Below are 16,243 nucleotides of genomic sequence, written 5' to 3' on the forward strand. Positions count from 1 at the left end.
CCCACTTCCACACACGGTCAAAACAAAACTAAGAGTCCGATTCGGATGAAATTTTGACAGTAGCGAGAATGTACTGCACGATAAGCAATCTCTCTTGCGATACTGACACCAACGGGCGATGAGGCTAAGTGCTTATCGGACCGCCCTCGTCCATCATTTCAAAGCTTCAAATTCATCATCAATCATTTCAGGCAGCCAATCGAAGAAAGTTTTGAATAAATTAGAGAAGGACTCTATCGCAAATTGTGCCAAAAGTACAAAATGCTATGCGTACCCTTGAAATGAAACCCTTTGAAAATTTTAATAGATACAGGATCAAATAAAAATTATATTCATCCTAAATATACCACAATTTCATACATTTTAGAGAAAGTGTTACCTGTTGGAGGAAATATTAAAATTGATAAATATTCTTAAGCTCGATTATTTCAATCTTATTTCGATAAAATGGAAAAATTGTTTCATATGAATAACCTAAAAACTTTCGATGCTATTATCGGTCATGATACAATGAAAGATTTAAAGGCCATAATTAACATATCCAATGAAAAATAATTGACAAATAATAAATATACCATTCCTCTATTGCAGCACAGGATTCAGGAAGTGCATCAGGTTATAAAAGATGACCACTTGTCGGAGATGGAAAAACGTCAAATTAATAATCTAATACTTAAATTTCAGGATCTTTTTCAACAACCGGTTGGTAATTTATCCTTCACCACAGGAATAAAAGCAGAAATAAGAATGAGTGATGACAATCCTATTTATTCAAAATCATATCCATATCCCCAAGCACTTAGAGGTGAAGTGGAAAAACCAATTGAAAAATTATTAAGTGATGGGATTATAAGGCCTTCAAAATCTTCTTATAATTCACCAACATGGATTGTTCCAAAAAATGCGATGCTTCTAATACGAGAAAATACCGTTTAGTAGTTGATTAGAGGAAAATTAATTAGAAAACACAAGCGTTTACATATGCTGAATTTATTCATGTTATATATACCTCGAATAAGTGTATCATATTTATTCTCACCCGTTTACACCTATTTTCACGTGAATAAATCCATCTATAGCTATAGATCTCCCTAGTGTAAACCCGCCATAAGGGTGGGTTTAGACAGGTTTAGACTAGTGATATATTCATGTAAAGAAATATGATGAGATTTATAGAAATCGCATCGACCGTTTACACTAGCGTGAACTTCTATAATGAATATATTCATATTTTAGGTGAATTTTTTCACATGAAGTAGAACTGCATTGTGCTCCCTTGGCCGAGTGGTTAGCGTCATAACTAACATGCCGGGTGTTCGGGTTCGATTCCCGTTCTGGGGAATTTTTCGTCAAAGAAATTTCCTCCGACTTGCACTGTGATCACGCGTATTCTAGAACTTGCCACTCAGAATGCATTCAAGGCGTGTTATTTGGTATAGAAATCTCAACTAAGTACTAATAAAAATGACGCAAGTAATACTACGTTGAGACGGCGAAGTTCCTCTAGGAACGTTAGTGCCATTGAAGAAGAAGAAGAAGAACTGCATCCAACTCAAGCGTTTACATATGCTGAATTTATTCAAGTTATATATACCTCGAATAAGTGTATCATATTTATTCTCACCCGTTTACACCTATTTTCACGTGAATAAATCCATCTATAGCTATAGATCTCCCTCATGTAAACCCGCCATAAGATAAGATCAGACAATAGAGATTTTTTCAGTGTTGCCCATAAAAATAAATAGCGTTGAATTTGTATTGAATTTAGAAATGGTGAATTTAATGAATATTATGATGATTAGTTTAAAGGAAATGTGAAAGAATTATATGCAAGTTTATGTATGTGTTTTTTCACAATTGAGTAAAGTGAACGGCAAAACACTCATTTGTCAATTTAGCTTCGTTAGGTCCATAATGCGATTTCCTATTTCGGAATATAATTTCCATTGCTAAGAAGAAATGGAAAGTCTCATCATTCACTATGCAGATGGCAGAGTTGTTAGCTCTAGCTCGTAAATATGAAAAAAGAGATGGTTGATACCATCCAGGTTGTGTTTTGCTGACTACCAATTGTTACACTGCTGACATGTACTTTCCCGCTGACTTATTTTGATGATGTAAAGAGCTACGAATTTTGTTCTGTTCTGTCGAGGAATGTTTTCGCTATATCGACGGTGTACTCATAGTCGAATTCAATATTCATGTCATCCACATTATCACTAAAATTAGATGAAGCCGAAATTCGATATGATGTCGATGCTGCTTCACTGTCCATCAATTTCTGGGCTGAACATTCTTCTCGCCGCTTTGAGAAAATATTCTCCAGACAATCTTGGACGAGTTGTTATGGATATCATTATTATATTATAGATATGGGTATTTAAATAATTATTTTATCCTTTATCCTTTTTGAGATTGCCTTACTGAAAATATGCAAAATCATTGAATTCGCACCAACCAAATGTTACGATTCATAAAAATAGAAATTTAAAAAATCCGAAATTTTATAATATTCGGCAACTCTGACATATTCATGTCATGGCTTCGTTTTGTGTACGACGAAGAAGAGTAAGAAGCCAGTTGTCTCATCTTGTCTTAGGTTATAATCACCTGAAATAATTGACAGTAATGAAATTGCCTGAATGCAGGCTGTACGATATTCGTTGATGGTTTCGTTCAATATTCCAGACAAAGTTCACGCGTCTAAACTCATGTGTTATACTCATTATGACAGATATGGCGCTGAGTTTTTTAGCAAAACTTTTGAGGAACAAAAAAAATTAGAAACCATATTTGAAACATTAAAGAAAGCAAATTTTAGAATACAACCTGATAGATCAGAATTCCTTCAAACTAAAGTTGATTTTTTAGGATTTATGGTTTAATGGTTTAATGCCAAATCCCAAAACAGTTGAAGCAATTAAGAAATATCCCCAACCAACAAATTTGAATGAATTGAGAATGTTTTTAAGATTATTTGGCTATTATTGACGTTTTGTTGAAGATTATGCAAAATTCTTCTAAGAGGTCATCGAAAAAAATCAAAACATGAATCTAGAAATTTTCCTATTTCATTTGATGAAGAAACAGCTAAAGCATTGAAAAATATCTTATCTTCAGATGATGTACTAATTTTCCCAAATTTCAAAGAATCATTTATATTAACAAGTGTTGTTTCAAATAAAGCGATTGGAGCAGTTTTATCACAAAAAAAAACGGATAACGGGGATACACCCATTTCATTCATTTCACGAACACTATCCAAAACTGAAGAAAATTATGCAACCATTGAAAAAAAATGTTAGCTATAGTATGCACTGGAGAAATAGTTTAGTAAAAGCAGCTACCAAATCTTTAGTAGCCAAATCATTGGTAAAATATACAAATGTTTTGTAAATATTACCAAAATTGCGTAAAAGCGATGTCAGACGCAATGAACGTTCCTACCAGAGATTCGTAGATTTTACTTCATACCATTAGTAACTTTGTTTTTTTTGTCATACCTAACATCTGTGATGTGCGCACTTTGCAATCGCCATTTCTATTTTGGAGATGAAACGATTCGGAGGTAAGCATTTTGTTGATGTTACGTTTCATTACATATATACATATTTAATATTATTAACATATGTATTTCTTTTCTTCATAGAGACACGAGAGAACAAAATGCGGATGAAACGTGCTGGTGCTACCGACACTCCCTAAATAATGCAAACTAGAGCGATGCAGCAGGAACTGGAACGGGAACTTTCCTCGTGTACGCTGCTCATAGAATAAGTTATATATTATTATTATTATGTATTCTAAGTATGTGAAGTTAAATGTAATCAAATAGAATTTTTTAAATTAAAAATAATTATTAAAAACATTTTTACTATCCCTGATAATTATCTCTCCCAAATGAGAAGCAAAATTTTCACTGTTATTGCACCAATGTTGGACCAACAAATCGAAGTTTGTTTGACGTTTGTGCCTATCATTTTTCTTTCGTAATATGTACCAATGATTAGTAGGGTAGAAAATGACTAGAGAATTGGTAACATGTACCAAAAAATTCGTCGTATTTACTAACTATTCCTCTCAGTGTGGGCTTTGAAGTCACTCCGAAATTTTATATATGGCGCACACATTCATATTTACACAGATCACATGCCTTTAACTTTTGCTGTTTCACCTAGTAATGTTGTTGCCAAATTACAAAGATGGAAAGCTTATATTGAACAGGGGTACGACTAAAACGTCAAATCGCTCATATTGCCAGTGTACCCAATATTGCTGCGGTTCACTGACATTTTGGTTCTATCAATTACTGTTGTTTACAACTCGGTCCGGTTATATAGTCGAATAGTAGCTAACTTTAAACTCCATGTTAAATGTGAACACCTCCATGTGAAACTGAAATATGAAAATCGCTCATGCAGTTAGAATAAAGCAGCGCATTTTTCGATTTCAATCCTCGTAAATGATATGTTGATAAACAAATGACGCCATATTGATTTTGATTTTGGGTAGCCTATATTCAATTGATGTCTAACCCCTGATATTGAAGAGCACGACCATGACATATTCTATAAAAAATTAAGTAAAGCAAATTGATTGCTGATGCTTTATCAAGGGTCAAAATTGATGACAAGATTACAAAAAACAATTTAATAATTCATTCTACACAAATATACTCACTCACTCCAACACTACACTCATTCGATAACGATGATAATTGCTATATTCCATCTACGCGGAATCTTCAATTAATGTAACTTGCATTCAAAATTGGATCTCAATCAAACTATAATTTCACAACATATTTTGGAAATCATAAAAGACATACTTTTACTGAACCACATTTCTCAAGGCAATATCTAATATTAAAGGGTGTGTCACATCAAATTGCATCACGGAAAAAACGCTGTAGAAATTCGCCCAGTAGACCGATCCTTTTGAAAATTTTAGACAGTAAAATAAAAACTATTAAACAACTTTTGGCATTTTCTTTTTATTCATACTTCGAGCCCAAGCCCGTATGCTCGCACCGTCCTCTTTACCCCGTCTATAAGGTTCTGTACAACGTCAGGTTGTAGTTTTGTTTTGAACAGAAATCCATTTTCTCTTGAAGTCCGCCTCCGATTTGACAACTTTTGGGTTCTTCCGGAGGGCCTGCTTCATAATCGCCCAATATTTCTCTATTTGGCGAAGCTCCGGCGCATTGGGCGGGTTCATTTCCTTTGGCACGAAGGTGACCCCGTTGGCTTCGTACCACTCCAACACGTCCTTTGAATAGTGGCACGAAGCGAGATCCGGCCAGAAGATGGTCGAGCCCTCGTGCTGTTTCAATAGTGGTAGTAAGCGGTTCTGTAGGCACTCCTTAAGGTAAACCTGCCCGTTTACCGTGCCGGTCATCACGAAGGGGGCGCTCCGCTTTCCGCAAGAGCAGATCGCTTGTCACACCATGTACTTTTTGGCAAACTTGGGTAGTTTCTGCTTGCGAATCTCCTCCGGAACGCTGAATTTGTTCTCTGCGGAGAAGAACAACAGGCCCGGCAGTTGACGAAAGTCCGCTTTGACGTAGGTTTCGTCGTCCATTACCAGGCAATGCGGCTTCGTCAGCATTTCGGTGTACAGCTTCCGGGCTCGCGTCTTCCCCACCATGTTTTGCCTTTCGTCGCGGTTAGGAGCCTTCTGAACCTTGTATGTACGCAGGCCCTCCCGCTGCTTGGTCCGCTGGACGAATGAACTTGACAAATTCGGCTTATTGGCGACATCCCGGACCGAACTTCTCGGATCACGTCTAAACTGCTTAACCAAGATAAGTGAAGTGGAAGGTCAAACGTAATGTCAGAATTGCCGTTCGGACGTATCCCGTAAGTTTGAACTTATTTACATAGATGGTATCCAATCAACACTAAACATTGACTACAGTTTCGCCGGCACGGTTGATTGCCGTTATGAACCAGCACAAAAAACAAAGCTGCAAATTATACGCCAGTGGCGGTACCACGATCAAAGCATTCCTTGAATCACATTAGCCGAGCCAGTTGGCGGAAGCATATGCATAAAGGTTACTAGGTTACAATTTTCAACGACAACTGTTTATTTATTATACTGCTTCAAATACCTTCGACGAAATCAAATGTAACCATATCAACGTAAGTAATAACATAAACAAATCCAAACTTTTCGTCTTGCCATTCCTCATACGTCTTTTCTAAATAGTGTAAATTACGAGCCACCTGTTAACTCCACCATCTTGTACTTAACTACGCGCTTGTGATCTTTTTCACTGACGGAGCATCCATTTTTGCCGTTCTTCACCTTCCGGTCGATGGTTAGGTTCTCGAAGTATCGTTTTAGTACTCTGCTGACCGTGGATTGGAGGATTCCTAGCATCTTACCGATGTCCCGATGTGACAACTACGGATTCTCGAAATGAGTGCACAGAATCAATTCACGACGCTCTTTTTCGTTCGACGACATTTTTCCAAATTTACGAAAAATTGATAGTGAAGCATGGCCAACGTGATCTATGCACTCTTATCTGATTATAAGCGAAAGCTGAAGATATAATTCCTAAAAATTAAATTTCTACAGCGTTTTTTCCGTGATGCAATTTGATGTGACACACCCTTTAAATGGAATAATGACTACAGAACCAACAATGGGTTTAATTCAAGAAATTTTTAAAGTTATATATAAATAATCCACAAAGAATTAAAATTAGATTTTCATAAAAACAGGCAGAAAATATTACCGATGAAAATGAACAAATTGTAAAAATAAAAAATATACATGAATTCGCTCATAGAAATGCTAAAGAAAATGTCGCACAACCAATTAAAATACCGTCGTGAAATTGGGTCAAAAATGGAGAAAGTTACTATTAGTAATATCTTGACAAATATTTCGAATAATTTTGAAAGCTGTAAGCCATAGGGGACATATTTCCATAACTTACAATGCATAATACTTAGCTGTAGTACAAATAGTTATTATTTAATAATTCATCAAAGTTTGATGTGTAAATAGCCATCAAATAACACCCCAGAGAAAATCTCATGCCCAGCATTATACAGAACTACTAAAATTTCAATTCAAAGTCCAATTTCAATTATTCTTTGAAGTCTTGTAAAATTAGGCATTACTGATTTTGAAAATAAAAAAAAAATCCATTTGAATTTGCGGGGGTGAGAATGGGTTAACCACAGAATTGAATTCCATGCCAAATCGATGTAGTGATTGTCAGATTTTCATGAAGATTGGTAGTTTTATTCCTCATCGTAAAATATTAGACCCATATTTTTTATTTATTTCATCAGGGTGGCTATTTTCATCTTATGGTGGTCCGAAAAATGAACTTTTCCCTCTTTTTTGACGTAGGAATACGTTTTTCGGGAACATATTGGGGTACAAATTAAAAATCGAAAATCGAGCACATCGTGAAAATTGTCCAATTTCAAACGCTTATTGCTTAGCCATTTCATGATAGATTGATGAAATTTTTGCGACGGCATTCCATAACAATTTTTTATATTGAATAAAATAATATATGTCATGAAAGTAACTACCCCTCAACCCCTATCCTAACGGAAATACCCACTTCTGATTGGTCGAAATTGACGACAAATGCGGCAGGCATTGCAAATACATGAAAGTAGGGGGGACTTTTGTTTCTACCGAAATGTGTTCCCTAACAGAGACATTAAAACCAAATCATTATCAAAGAGTTTAACGATATCTTCAAACATAAAAAAACAATACAATTTGTCAATACTTGTGAAATATGTAAGTTAGAAAAATACGAAAGGTAAACTCAAAAAAATTTACCAGTGAAAACACCAATTCCTTCCTATCCAGCCGAGATAGTACACATACATATTTTTGTTTTTAATCAAAATAATATATTTTTAACATCAATAGACAAATTGTCCAAATATGTTAAAGTTAAACCAAATAATCACGATCAATATTAGATGTCCAAGAACCTTTACCTTTACTTCGCCGTCGAAAACGGCTGCCAAAAGGGCCAGTGAAATGGTAGCACTTAACAGATTTTGCCTATCTACAGCGCACAGTAGATCTTTCACCGGTGGGGGAGGGTAAATGTACTTTTGCTTTCCCACTTTTTCACCAAAGTCGCGGACAAGCACTTACATACCATTTACAATTTGTTCCTTTGGGAATTGTAAGATATGATATTACAACGAAATGTTATATTGTACGAAAGACGACCGTGTTATCGCAATGAGGAATGTATTTTGACTGTACTTTTTTGGTTCGGGGTCAGTGGTCATATAGATCTACTACTGACCACGATCGTTCGGGTGATCACGGTATTTCTCCTAATCTTTCTCTCGCTATTTCGATGGTATATAGCAGTAGCTTTAGGGTAATACAATTAATTGTTGCTTTATCGCTATGGGGTTGGGAAATTATACTATAGGGCCTCAACATTCCGGCCACCTTTGAAATAGAATTTCAACGCATTCACACTTCTTAGAACTAACACTTCTGCATCATGGATTGGCACCGCCGTGAGAGGATTGCTGGCTCGACTCTCGGTTGATCGCTTGATCGGTTGATCGTGCTACTGGGTGCTGCTCGGCAGTGATGCAGTTGGTAGATTGAGTGCGTTGAACTCGATGACGTCAGCAATAAAACAAAAAAGAAGACCAGGTAGATCAAACTGGTTGATTAGAATTATTGGAACCATAATTACCTGGTTTATGATGACATGCGCCTCGAGCCAGTTCAGTACTGCTCTAGTTGTGTTCGACGTGTGCATCGGAATGATTGCTGGATATTGGCAGCAAAGCAAATTGTGCTACGGGTCGCACGACGTTGTCCGAGGATGAAGTCTTCAGTGTGACCACTCTGACGATTCCGTCCTTCCCTTGATGGACCTTGACGATTCTGCCAAGAGGCCATTGGGCAGGTGGAAGGCAGTCGTCCTTGACAACGACGAGCCGTCCGATCTCGATCTTGCTGGGTGACTTGCAGCCTTGAGCAGCTCTGGACTGCAGCTGCTGGATGTATTCTGGGTACCAGCGTGCCCAGATTCGTTGGAGGTGACGCTGAGTTTGCTCCCAATGATTGAGCCAGTTTTCGGGAATATTGAAGAATGTAGCTTCGGGAACGGATTGAAGGTTTGAGCCCACCAGGAAGTGACCGGGTGTCAAGGCTTCCAGGTCTGATGGCTCCGACGACAGTGGCGTTAATGGACGTGAATTGAGGCACATCTCGACCTGCGCTAGTAAGGTGAGCATGTCCTCGTAGGCAAGACTGGTATTGCCAATCTCCTTAAGTAGGTGGGTCTTCGCGGACTTCACCGCAGCCTCCCACAGTCCTCCAAAATGAGGTGCACGGGGCGGGATGAATCTCCACCGGATCTCATTATTTGCGCACCAGGAAAAGATTTGGTTCCGGTCAACGTCGTTCTGCTTCAGCATTCGATACACGCGATGCATGGCGTGCGAAGCTCCCTTGAAGGTCGTGGCGTTGTCGGAGTGCAGCTCGGTAACCTTCCCCCTTCGAGCTATCAGTCGACGCAGTGCGGCGACGAATGCGGCAGTCGTGAGGTCACTCACGAGCTCAATGTGGACAGAGCGTGTAGAGCAGCAAATCGGAGTGACACGGGATGCAGGTAAAGGGTGTGTCACATCAAATTGCATCACGGAAAAAACGCTGTAGAAATTTAATTTTTAGGAATTATATCTTCAGCTTTCGCTTATAATCAGATAAGAGTGTATAGATCACGTTGGCCATGCTTCACTGTCAATTTTTCGTAAATTTGGAAAAATGTCGTCGAACGGAAAAGAGCGTCGTGAATTAATCCTGCGCACTCATTTCGAGAATCCGGAGTTGTCACATCGGGACATCGGTAAGATAATGGGAATCGTCCAATCCACGGTCAGCAGAGTACTAAAACGATACTTCGAGAACCTAACCATCGACCGGAAGGTGAAGAACGGCAAAAATGGATGCTCCGTCAGTGAAAAGGATCACAAGCGCGTAGTTAAGCAGTTTAGACGTGATCCGAGAAGTTCGGTCCGGGATGTCGCCAATAAGCTGAATTTGTCAAGTTCATTCGTCCAGCGGACCAAGCAGCGGGAGCGCCTGCGTACAAGGTTCAGAAGGCTCCTAACCGCGACGAAAGGCAAAACATGGTGGGGAAGACGCGAGCCCGGAAGCTGTACACCGAAATGCTGACGAATCCGCATTGCCTGGTAATGGACAACGAAAAATACGTCAAAGCGGACTTTTGTCAGCTGCCGAGCCTGTTGTTCTTCTCCGCAGAGGAGATTCGCAAGCAGAAACTATCCAAGTTTGCCAAAAAGTACATGGTGTGGCAAGCGATCTGCTCTTGCGGAAAGCGGAGCGCCCCCTTCGTGATGACCGGCACGGTAAACGGGCAGGTTTACCTTAAGGAGTGCCTACAGAAGCGCTTACTACCACTATTGAAGCAGCACGAGGGCCCGACCATCTTCTGGCCGGATCTCGCTTCGTGCCACTATTCAAAGGACGTGTTGGAGTGGTACGAAGCCAACGGGGTCACTTCCGTGCCAAAGGAAATGAACCCGCCCAACGGGCCGGAGCTTCGCCCAATAGAGAAATATTGGGCGATTATGAAGCAGGCCCTCCGGAAGAACGCAAAAGTTGTCAAATCGGAGGCGGACTTCAAGAGAAAATGGATTTCTGTTAAAAAAAACTACAACCTGACGTTGTACAGAACCTTATAGACGGGGTAAAGAGGAAGGTGCGAGCATACGGGCTTGGGCTCGAAGTATGAATAAAAAGAAAATGCCAAAAGTTGTTTAATAGTTTTTATTTTACTGTCTAAAATTTTCAAGAGGATTGGTCTACTGGGCGAATTTCTACAGCGTTTTTTCCGTGATGCAATTTGATGTGACACACCCTTTAGATCTGCTATGGTTTGCCGAATCAACTGCGGCTTGCTACGGAAGCAAGTGATGCACTGATGATAGGTGCGTCTAATGAGGTTTCGTCCGCCGATAATCCAATATTTCTGGCGGACAGTTGACAGCATCAACTGTGGGCCAGCGTGAAGAAGTGTTTTGTGGTAGTGCACAGCGAGCATACTCGCTAATGGATGCTTGCCGCTCAGGACAATCGGGTGCTTGGTGGACTCAGATAAATCAGCATTGTCCAGGCGTCCTCCTACGCGAATCAGTCCGAATACATCAACATATCAACATTCAACCACTTCAACGGACTTGATTTGGATACGCTCGTACGTACAACGAGATCATTGCATTCTTCTTGGAAGTTCTCTAACTGCGCTAATTTACAGAGGATTCGCTCGGCTGATAAGAGTTCATCGGAATTGAGGGGTTTACACGGCTCATTGGATCCTTTCGGTATACCATGAATGATCGCTTTGGAACGACGAAGGATTGCACGTTCACGAAGAGCTTGCAGATATCGCAACCACCATGCGACCATACGACGAAGTTTAGAAAAACTGGAATATTTGGAGAACAGGTCTTCGTGGAAAGTGCTTTGGATGGCTGTCATTGCTACAATGGGAATTTTACGGCATTCATGGGATACTTCGACAGTTTCTTTCGTTGGGAGTGTTCCTATTGGCCATAGCTCAGGAGGAAATTTTAACCAGGATGGACCATTCCACCACCTTGCCTTGTTGAGAAGTTCGGCTGAATCCAATCCTCTGGAGATGTCATCAGCTGGGTTGTCCGAACCAGCAACGTGATTCCACTTATCGATTGGGGTAGAAGAATGAATTTGACTCACACGGTTGCCTACGAACGTTTTCCAACGTCCAGGTGATGATCGAAGCCACTGTATCACGGTGGTGGAGTCCGACAAAAAGAAGGCAGGTGGAACAACTCTCAATGACGAAGCGACTTTCTTGTACAGCTGCATGGAAAGATGAGCTGCGCATAACTCCAATCGTGCTATAGTATGACGTACTGCTAGGGGTGAAACTTTAGACTTGGAGACCAACAGTTTCACGGATACTTCCTGGGCAGATTGCGCACGAACATAGCAACACGTGCCGTAAGCCTTGTCTGAAGCATCAGCGAAGAAATGGAGTTCGATGCTGACGGCCCCGACGATGGAAGCAAAACGTGGAATTCGAACTTCTCGAAGAAGGTCAATGGTACTGTGGAACTCTTTCCACTCTTGCTGTAGCTTTGGAGGTAATGGTTGGTCCCAATCGTAGCGTTCGTTGTCGGAGGATTTCAGTGTCCACAGGCACTGCATGAACAGCTTCGCTTTCGTAACGGCTGGACCTACTAGTCCCAATGGGTCGAAAATTTGGGCCACGTAGGACATGATTCTACGTTTGGTGAGTACAGCAGCTGGCAGCGGCAATTGTACCTTGAACCGAAAGATGTCGGTTATGGGCTCCCAGATTAGACCGAGAGTGCTGACGTATTGAGGATCTTGCAAATCATGCCACGGCTGGATTGAACGGTCTTCGGGTGGAATTTCTTCAAGGACTTCGACGGAATTCGAAGCCCACTTCTTCATCGGGATTCCAGCAGAACCAAGCATCGCTGATACTTCACGTCGAATTCGGATGGCTGACTCGACATCATCGGCACTTGACAGAAAGTCGTCTACGTAGAAATCGTTGGCTACTGGTTCCGCAGCGGAAGGAAATAAGTGGGCCGCATCACTCGCCAATTTTTGGAGAGTTTTTGTGGCCAAATATGGGGCAGAAGCAGTGCCGTAGGTCACGGTTTGCAACTCGTAGGTAGCTATCGGTTGGGATGCATCAGTACGCCATTTGATCCTCTGGTACGGTCGGTCTGCCTTGTGGAGAAGCATCTGACGGTACATCTTCTCGACGTCACCGTTCAGGGCAATGGGGTAGAAACAAAAGCGCATAATGAGTGACAACAAATCGTCTTGAACGACAGGTCCGACAAGTAGGAGGTCATTCAAGGAATATCCCGATGCTGTCTTGCACGCTGCATCAAACACGACTCTCGTCTTCGTTGTGGTACTCGATAGCTTGAATACGGGATGATGTGGGAGATAACAGTGTGGAATCGAGTTGTCCACGGGTTCGTTCAGATGTATCATGTGACCGAGACGCTCATACTCCTCCATGATTTGGTGATAGGATGATTTCATGCTGGGGTCACGCTCGAGACGGCGTTCTAAGCTGAGGAATCGGCGTTCGGCGATGGATTCCGAATTTCCCAAGAAGACGTACGGATTGTCCGTTTTGGGTAGGCGAACTACGTATCGCCCGGTAGAGTCACGAGTTGTTGTTGCTGCATAGAGCTCTTCGCAGGCCTTCTCCGTGCTGGAATGGACGGATTGGTTCGGAATCGTCTCGATCTCCCAAAACCTTTGTAGAGTTGCATCCAACAGGGCATCAGTACTGGATATGGTACACACCATTGAGTTGGAGGAATCTTGGGAAGTTGAACCGCAGAATGTCCAACCTAAGTACGTCTCGATGATGTAGGGAAGACCTGGGCCTAGGTCAAGTTTCTTACCGGTGTGTAGGTCCCAATACGCTTCACCACCGATTACCAAATCAATCTTGTTGGGAATGTGGAACGCAGGATCAGCCAACTGCACATTAGGGAGGTTCCACGAAGAGATTTGGACGTACATGGTGGGTAGGTCAGCCGTGGGATGCTCGATAACGAGGAATTGAAGCTTCGTAGAGAAAGACGCGACTCTTGACTGGATTGTGGTGGTTACTGCACGCTTGATCTTCCGGTGGGATTGTTCGATTCCAGCTACGGACACATCAACCTTGGAGTTGGAGAGCAGGTTCGCAAGATTTTTGGACATGAAATGCGACATCGAAGCGGAATCTAAAAGAGCTCGGGCTTGGAAAACGTGTCCATTATCGTCGACGACTTCGAGAACGACTGTTTCGAGGAGAACCGTGCTGGCTTGGGACTGAACCGACATGCTTACTTGTTGGTAGGAGGTAGACGACCCTGTGCCGTTTCTTGTGCCGTTTCGGTAAGATTCGATGCTATGGCAGGAGTACATGAGCTCTTACTAGACTGGGATGGATCGTGTAGCAGCGTATGATGCCGATCTCGACAGATTCGGCAGGTAAACTTCGAGGAACAGTGTCTTGCTTGGTGGCCACTTCGGAAGCAGTTCCAGCAAATCTTCCGTTGGGATACCAGCTCTCTTCGTTGGCTGACGGGCATTTTGGCGAAAACTTGACATTGGAAGAGGAAATGTTTACCGGAACAAGCGTAACACGAAGGAAGGTTGGATCTACTATCGGATGCAGCAGCGTTGGCAGCGACCTTGGATTGGGTGTACTTCTTCGGAGGAACAACGTTGCCGGCCACCTTTGTTTGAACCGGTTGGGAACGTTGTAGTAGATCGGTTGCCACAGATTCCAGAATTTGTACCCGCTGGTACAGAAACTCAACAAGGTCGTTGTACTTGACGTCATCTTGCTGGCTTGTCTTTTCCTCCCACGCGCGAAGAGTAGCTGGATCGAGCTTGTAGGACAGGATGTTTACAAGAGGTGTGTCCCAATGCTCGACGGGTTCACCTAACTTGGCAAGGGCCTTCACGTGGCGCTGGAACTCGTCCACGAGCTCATGTAACTCGTTGGCGGATTCTCTCTTGAGCGATGAGAAGTCGTAGATACTACGGAAGAGCTGCTTTTTCAAAAATCTGCGGTTGTCATACCTTAGCAGGGCGTCCCAAACGGCACCGTAATTATCGGCCTCGATATCCACGCTCTCGAACGGCTTGCGTGCCTCGCCCTCTAGTAACTGGATGAGATATTGGAGTTTCGCCACGTTAGGAATGTCGGCGTTCGAGTGCACCATCGATGTGTAGGTGTCTCGAAACGACAACCACTTTGAGAAATCCCCATTGAACTTGGGAAGATCTATTTGCGGAAGCCTAAGGTGAAATGTACCTTGGTTTGCTGGTGGATGATGGAACGATGCATTCTGGGCCGCTTGATTGGCATCTGCGGATCGCTTGGACAGCAAGAATCCCTTCACCGTGCAATAACGCGCTTCGAAGTCCGCTCGTTCCGACAGGTGTCTATTTAACTGCTCTTCATCGTCCAATTGTTCAATTTCACTTTGCACTTCCAAAAATTCATAATATACTCGATCCAGAGATTCGATCCGAACCGGTACCTGACATGAATCACGCGCTTCTTGAAAGTCGTTCACAAATTTCTCCACACCATCACGATGGACTAATATGCCTTTCTTCATAACTCCCAAATCAGCCAGTCGTTTTTCCACCTTTTTATCTGGCATTTTTGCACCGATTTAACGTGGAACGATCGCGGTAACGTATACGAAAATAATCCTTCCCGACGCGGACGAAAACGAATTTCTCCTTCCCGACGCGGACGAAAATCCTTCCCGGCGAATACACGAATTGCGTCGCGAAATCTCGGATCGGTGCAAACACTATCACTGTAGTCACTTCAGTGTCAATCGCTTCTGCCTTGCCACCAACAAGGTCAAAACTATCGAAAAATCACTTGCGAAACAACTTTAATTTGTGCCACACTAGCGACAAACTGTACCAGGCTAATTGCAGCACACTTTTCTCCCTTTCAAAGGTCCAGCACAGCAACAATGCTTTGCTTGCCGGTGATCACACACTATTCTTACTACGGGGAATAGTACAATGTCTGTAGTAATGGGTCAACGACTCTCACTCGCCACACAAATGAGATCAAGCAAAATGGACTGCTACACGGCACTTGGCGCAATTTTTGACCACTAACGACACCAATACAATGGCGCAATTTCTACGGAGTGTTTGCTATCACACGGTCGCTCGAAACAGAAAGATCGCCACCACTCACGCACTAGTCCTCTCGACCGGGTTGTCCTTCGATCCGGCTCGAAGGACCATAAAATGTACGAGCCAGTTGGCCGTAAATGCTGGACCGAAGGTTTTTCTTCGCCGTCGAAAACGGCTGTCAAAAGGGCCAGTGAAATGGTAGCACTTAACAGATTTTGCCTATCTACAGCGCACAGAAGATCTCTCACCGGTGGGGGAGGGTAAATGTACTTTTGCTTTCCCACTTTTTCACCAAAGTCGCGGACAAGCACTTACATACCATTTACAATTGGTACTTTCGGAATTGTAAGATATGATATTACAACGAAATGTTATATTGTACGAAAGACGACCGTGTTATCGCAATGAGGAATGTATTTTGACTGTACTGTACTGGTTCGGGGTCAGTGGTCATATAGATCGACTACTGACCACGATCGTTCGGGTGATC

General features: G+C 42.1%; 3 protein-coding genes across 3 annotated transcripts; all 3 read right to left on the bottom strand.

Annotated features, from left to right (window-relative positions):
* Nucleotides 1-8,756: 8,756 nt before the first annotated feature.
* On the bottom strand, nt 8,757-9,461 carry LOC129765819 (uncharacterized). The gene has a single exon (XM_055766255.1). The coding sequence runs from the start codon at nt 9,459-9,461 to the stop codon at nt 8,757-8,759; it is 705 nt and encodes a 234-aa protein (XP_055622230.1).
* Nucleotides 9,462-11,181: 1,720 nt separating this feature from the next.
* On the bottom strand, nt 11,182-13,917 carry LOC129765820 (uncharacterized). Its single transcript, XM_055766256.1, has one exon. The coding sequence runs from the start codon at nt 13,915-13,917 to the stop codon at nt 11,182-11,184; it is 2,736 nt and encodes a 911-aa protein (XP_055622231.1).
* Nucleotides 13,918-13,919: 2 nt separating this feature from the next.
* Nucleotides 13,920-15,254, bottom strand: LOC129765821 (uncharacterized). Its single transcript, XM_055766257.1, has one exon. The coding sequence runs from the start codon at nt 15,252-15,254 to the stop codon at nt 13,920-13,922; it is 1,335 nt and encodes a 444-aa protein (XP_055622232.1).
* Between the last annotated feature and the right edge of the window lie 989 nt (nt 15,255-16,243).

The sequence above is a fragment of the Toxorhynchites rutilus genome, chromosome 2 (genome assembly GCF_029784135.1).
Source record: "Toxorhynchites rutilus septentrionalis strain SRP chromosome 2, ASM2978413v1, whole genome shotgun sequence".
Classification (NCBI taxonomy): domain Eukaryota; kingdom Metazoa; phylum Arthropoda; class Insecta; order Diptera; family Culicidae; genus Toxorhynchites; species Toxorhynchites rutilus.

What these genes read in the sequence shown, in the direction of transcription:
- LOC129765819 (XM_055766255.1), bottom strand. Translation starts at nt 9,461, where the DNA reads ATGCATCGCGTGTATCGAATGCTGAAGCAGAACGACGTTGACCGGAAC.
- LOC129765820 (XM_055766256.1), bottom strand. Translation starts at nt 13,917, where the DNA reads ATGTCGGTTCAGTCCCAAGCCAGCACGGTTCTCCTCGAAACAGTCGTT.
- LOC129765821 (XM_055766257.1), bottom strand. Translation starts at nt 15,254, where the DNA reads ATGCCAGATAAAAAGGTGGAAAAACGACTGGCTGATTTGGGAGTTATG.